This window comes from Physeter macrocephalus, chromosome 14 (assembly GCF_002837175.3).
Source record: "Physeter macrocephalus isolate SW-GA chromosome 14, ASM283717v5, whole genome shotgun sequence".
In the NCBI taxonomy this organism is placed as follows: Eukaryota; Metazoa; Chordata; class Mammalia; order Artiodactyla; family Physeteridae; genus Physeter; species Physeter macrocephalus.
In genome coordinates, this window is record NC_041227.1 from 111,600,754 (window position 1) to 111,606,440 (window position 5,687).

The 5,687-nt window shown below is 45.1% G+C and overlaps 3 protein-coding genes across 3 annotated transcripts; all 3 read left to right on the forward strand.

Annotated features, from left to right (window-relative positions):
- Window positions 1-1,561: 1,561 nt before the first annotated feature.
- Window positions 1,562-1,780, forward strand: LOC112062866 (SNRPN upstream reading frame protein-like). The gene has a single exon (XM_055090751.1). The coding sequence runs from the start codon at window positions 1,562-1,564 to the stop codon at window positions 1,778-1,780; it is 219 nt and encodes a 72-aa protein (XP_054946726.1).
- A 206-nt stretch (window positions 1,781-1,986) lies between these two features.
- Window positions 1,987-2,464, forward strand: LOC114487574 (small nuclear ribonucleoprotein-associated protein N-like). The gene is given in 2 exon segments (XM_055089790.1): window positions 1,987-2,394; window positions 2,396-2,464. Coding segments are annotated over 2 exon segments (477 nt in total).
- Window positions 2,465-2,677: 213 nt separating this feature from the next.
- Window positions 2,678-2,896, forward strand: LOC112062867 (SNRPN upstream reading frame protein-like). The gene has a single exon (XM_055090750.1). The coding sequence runs from the start codon at window positions 2,678-2,680 to the stop codon at window positions 2,894-2,896; it is 219 nt and encodes a 72-aa protein (XP_054946725.1).
- Window positions 2,897-5,687: the final 2,791 nt, after the last annotated feature.

The window sequence follows — 5,687 nt, forward strand, 5'->3', positions numbered from 1 at the left end:
AGTGTTCCTCCCTCTGCTGTATTTTGGAAGTTTGATAAGGATAGGTGTTAGCTCTTCTCTAAATGTTTGATAGAATATTTTTAATTTTTTAAGTATAGTTGACATACCATGTTTTGCTAATTTCTGCTGTACAGTGAAATGACCCAGTTATACACATATATACATTCTTTTTTTATATTCTTTTCCATTATCCTTCATCCCAGGAGATTAGATATAGTTTCCTGTGCTATACAGTAGGACCTTGTTGTTTATCCATTCTGAATGTAATAGTTTGCATCTACTAACCCCAAACTCCCAGTCCATCCCTCTCTCTCTCCCCCCACCCCCTTGGCAACCACAAGTGTGTTCTCTTTTACTGTGAGTCTGTTTATGTTTTGTAGATAGGTTCATTTTTGCCATATTTTACATTCCACATATAAGTGATATCACATGTTATTTGTCTTTCTCTTTCTGACTTGCTTCACTTAGCATGATAATTTCTAGTTGCATCCATGTTGCTGCAAATGGCATTATTTCCTTATTTTTTTATGGCTGAGTCTTATTCCATTGTATATATATATACCACATCTTCTTTATCCATTCATCTGTCGATGGATACGTAGGTTGTTTCCATGTTTTGGCTATTGGGAATAGTGCTGTTATAAACATAGGGGTGCATGTATCTTTTTGAATTATAGTTTTGTCTGGGTATATGCCCAGGAATGGGATTGCTGGATCACATGGTAGTTCTACTTTTAGTTTTCTGAGGAACCTCCATACTGTTTTCCATAGTAGCTACACCAATATACATTCCCACCAACAGTGTAGGAGGGTTCTTGGGGCAGCTAGTTGAAATAGAGATTATCTGGTTGTTGCAGAGATATCCACATGCAAAAGAGAATTTACTGTTTTATAATTTTAATACCAATCCATTAAGATATATTTATTGCATATTCACAGTGTTTCATAGCCTTTAGTCATTGGGAGAAAGGATAAAAATGAATATCAAAAAGGTGACTACCTGACTGTATTCTAAGGGTTTTTTATATAGTGAAGTCATAGCTCATAACACATTAAGGGAATTGACACAGCTGCTTTGTAAAGTCAGACATTCTGGAATTGTTCTAGAATAAATCTTATGTGAAAATTAACTGAAGAAATTCAGAGCACTGACACCAGTAAGAAAGGAGAATGAGCTTTCTAGCAACATACTTGGTCAGTTGGATCTACTATAATTGTTCTTCAATGCTCACCTAGCACTTGCTTTAGCAATATATTTCTCCAGGGGGAACATCGCCAAACAGGAAAACCTGAGTCTCCTCAGCTATTTCTCAGCAGTGATGTAAGTCTTTTAAATCAGATCGGTTGAGTTTCACGTTCCTACCTCTGAAGCTGTTGGGGATGGCCTAGAGGAAGGCAAGTTGAAAGGCAGCTAACAAAAGTGGGTTCGGGGGGTTTGGCCACACATGTGCAGCCTGAGCCGGAGTGACTGGATGGCGCTGCCGTGGCAGGAGCAGCGCAGAACGGGGCGGCCGCTGGAGATGCCTGACCGGTTCTGTTCTGCTCTGAGGCCAGCGGTGTGATGGAGCGGGCCAGGGACCATTCACACCTGAGGTGGACTGTGGAACAGCATGTACCAGAGGTAGAAGTCCAAGTCAAACATAGAAGAATAGCCTCACTGAGCAACCAGGAGTGTCACCTGTACCCGAGGCGATCTCAGCAGCAGCAGCAAGTCCCTGTGGTGGATTTCCATGCAGAACTGAGACAGGCATTCTTAGCTGAGATACCAAGAGGTGGTTAAAGCAGTATTGGAACACCCAGGTAGCTGATTTCAAGAGAAAACAAACAAACAAAATAAAAACAGGCTCTATCTACTGTTTGAAGCTTCTGCTCCAGCTTGTATTGTTTGGTGGAGAACCTACGACATACCTTAATCTGTAGCCTTCCCTTAGGTCTTAAGGATCCCGATACTTTCCTGTGGACATCGGATTTGGTGGAGCAGCAATCATGACTGTGGGAAAGAGCAGCAAGATGCTGCAGCACATTGACTCCAGGATGACATGTGTCCTGCAAGATGATTGGATCTTCACTGGCACCTTTAAGGCTTTTGACAAGCATATGAACTTGATGCTCTGTGATTGTGATGAGTTCAGGAAGATCAAGCCAAAGAATTCAAAGCAACCAGAGCGTGAAGAAAATCAGGCTTTGGATCTGGTGTTGCTGTGCCGGGAGAACTTGGTTTCCATGACTGTGGAGGGACCACCCCCCAAAGATACTGGCATTGCTTGGATATCACTTGCCGGAGCTGGAGGAGGCCCTGCGGTTGGCAGAGCAGCTGGCAGAGATGCTCCACCTGGTGTTCCAATTTCCCAGGCTCCTGCTGGATTAGCAGGCCCTGTCTGAGAGGTTGCCGGGGGAGGCATCCGAACAGGTAATGACCCTACAGGGAAGAAGTGATGTAAGTCTTTTAAATCAGATCGGTTGAGTTTCACGTTCCTACCTCTGAAGCTGTTGGGGATGGCCTAGAGGAAGGCAAGTTGAAAGGCAGCTAACAAAAGTGGGTTCGGGGGGTTTGGCCACACATGTGCAGCCTGAGCCGGAGTGACTGGATGGCGCTGCCGTGGCAGGAGCAGCGCAGAACGGGGCGGCCGCTGGAGATGCCTGACCGGTTCTGTTCTGCTCTGAGGCCAGCGGTGTGATGGAGCGGGCCAGGGACCATTCACACCTGAGGTGGACTGTGGAACAGCATGTACCAGAGGTAGAAGTCCAAGTCAAACATAGAAGAATAGCCTCACTGAGCAACCAGGAGTGTCACCTGTACCCGAGGCGATCTCAGCAGCAGCAGCAAGTCCCTGTGGTGGATTTCCATGCAGAACTGAGACAGGCATTCTTAGCTGAGATACCAAGAGGTGGTTAAAGCAGTATTGGAACACCCAGGTAGCTGATTTCAAGAGAAAACAAACAAACAAAATAAAAACAGGCTCTATCTACTGTTTGAAGCTTCTGCTCCAGCTTGTATTGTTTGGTGGAGAACCTACGACATACCTTAATCTGTAGCCTTCCCTTAGGTCTTAAGGATCCCGATACTTTCCTGTGGACATCGGATTTGGTGGAGCAGCAATCATGACTGTGGGAAAGAGCAGCAAGATGCTGCAGCACATTGACTCCAGGATGACATGTGTCCTGCAAGATGATTGGATCTTCACTGGCACCTTTAAGGCTTTTGACAAGCATATGAACTTGATGCTCTGTGATTGTGATGAGTTCAGGAAGATCAAGCCAAAGAATTCGAAGCAGCCAGAGCATTTTGTTTTTATCATGTTATCATATTCCAAAACATCATCAGGAAGAGAAGCAGTCTTTGGTATATAAGGAGCTGCAGATGGTGTCAGAGCAATGACAGCATCTGCTTCACTGAGTTTGCATATGAGGAACATGGGACACAAAATTAACATCATTCAGTTTGGATTTATTCTAGAAATAATGACCATTGACTGAAGCTAGGTTTCTATATTCTGCCTGTGTTTACATGGGTAACTCAGTACAGCTAAAGCTGATGAAACAGACAAGAATAGAAAAGACATCTCACACATGGAATCCATAGCTAACAGTAAGACACAGTTCATTGGTTCGTTCATTTATTCAATCATTTGTACTTTCATCCAAAAATTTATTAAGTGCCAGGGTTGAGTTTAGTAGTGTTTTATGCACTGCGGATGGGGTGGGGAGAGGGGTATAAGGAGAACAATTATGACAAGGTTACTGTTGTCATGCAGCTGACATGTTATTGGAGAGACAAAATAAATAATTTCAAATGATAATGAATACGTTGAATAAAATAGACATCTACGTGACTAATTACAATGCTAATAGTTACTCAGAGCACCAGCAACTTGGCCATAATTGCCAAAGAAAAAGGGAACATCCACTTCTTACCAGAATTAAACTCCTAAAAATGATACCGAGGACTGTGTAGTTAGCAAGTAGATGGCGGTACAGCAAAGGAGAGGTGGATAAAGAAATTGGAAACACATTGCCAGCAGGGCTTGGTGCATACCTGCCCTGATTAGAATGATGAATTGTGATGTTTCAAAAGGAAGAAAACGGTTGTGTATATTATCCTATATTTAACTTTGCATAAAAGATTAAAAGCATATCATCACATATTCTGTATCATTCATTAGAGTAGGCTGAGTGTGTGCTCAAATATGTGATAACTCTAGATCAGGGATTAAGAAATTCTTCAGGGCATGATTTTTTTTTTTTTTTTTTGCCACTGCTTGACTTGCCGGATCTTAGTTCCCCGACTGGCCCTCGGGAGTGAAAGTGTGGAGTCCTAACCACTGGACTGGCAGGGAATTCCCAGGGCATGCTTCTTTCTATGAAATGTAGTTCGAGTTACATGCTGTAGGTCACCCTTGGAGACTAGTCTCTCGTGGGATGTCTGTAATCAAAGTCTGCTCATGCATTCTCTCATTCCTTTAGTTTTATCTTTATTCTCACAGTTACTGAGTGCCCGTATCGGGCAGGTGCGGTTTGGGGCACTGAATTGAGCAGGAGAGACATGGTAACTGGAGCTCACATTCTCGTGGGGGAACCTGACAACAAGTAAACAAGAAACTGATCAACAAAAATGTTAACAACCCTTTCAATTCGGCCCAAGCAGGGTCCTCCAGCCCAGTGTCATTGGAGCCAAATAGAATGATATACTGAGCTCGGTTCAGAAGCAAAGGAAACTTTTATTCTTTGATCAAAAAATGGAGAGGTGCGAGCTCACACTCTCCGCATAGGCAGTGGGCAGGGCTGCTAGGGTTCTACTAGCGGGGAGGGTGCCGAGTTCTCGCGGGACTGGCGCAGGCGTGTTGCCCACGCTCTAGGTCACGGGGTCACGCACAGCGTCTTCGCACACGGGCCTGCCACCCCCATCTTGAGTCACAGTGTTGTGCGCCACGCTTGTGCATGGGGCCGTGGAGCTGAGGTGTCGGGCGCAGCTGTGGGGCTCTAGGAACTCTGGTCCAAAGAGCTGCGTACAGGGCCTCTGCGTATGGCAGCGTATGGGCAGGTGAAACTAGAATAAGCACAGAGGAAAAGAAAAAAAAAGGTAAGACACTATTACCCAGCTTCTGTTTTTATTTCCTGGGAATTGTTAATGGGCTTTACTGGTGGCAAATCCCTCCTCTGTCTTTTGTCCTGCTCTTCATTCTCGAGGGGTACTGAAGGGCGCAGGTTCATTTTCTGTAACTACTGCCTACTGATTTCGGGCGTCGTCATAACCCGGGGTAGAGGAGCAGAACTCCCCAGCTACCTTTAGCTATGTATGTCACCAGGCTTTGGCCCTAAGTGTTCGTATCCCTGAGTGAGACAGTTTAACCTTTTGGAGACAGAGGATGTTACCGAATTAGACGTAAGGCCCCTCTCTTGGGGTCTTAACTGAACCGAAGCCCCCGGCTGGGTCAGGGTGTTATTTCCCCCTCTCAGATTCGTGCTGCCAATAATGAAACTGAGTTTGGCGCAAGCAAGACCGGCTTTTATTCAATGGCCAGGCAATGGAGAAGGATAGCTCATGCTCTAAAGGCACCTTCTTCCTGAAAGGAGGAAAGTGGGGAACTTTTTTTTTTTTTTTTGCGGTACGCGGGCCTCTCACTGTTGTGGCCTCTCCCGTTGCGGAGCACAGGCTCCGGACGCGCAGGCTCAGCGGCCATGGCTCA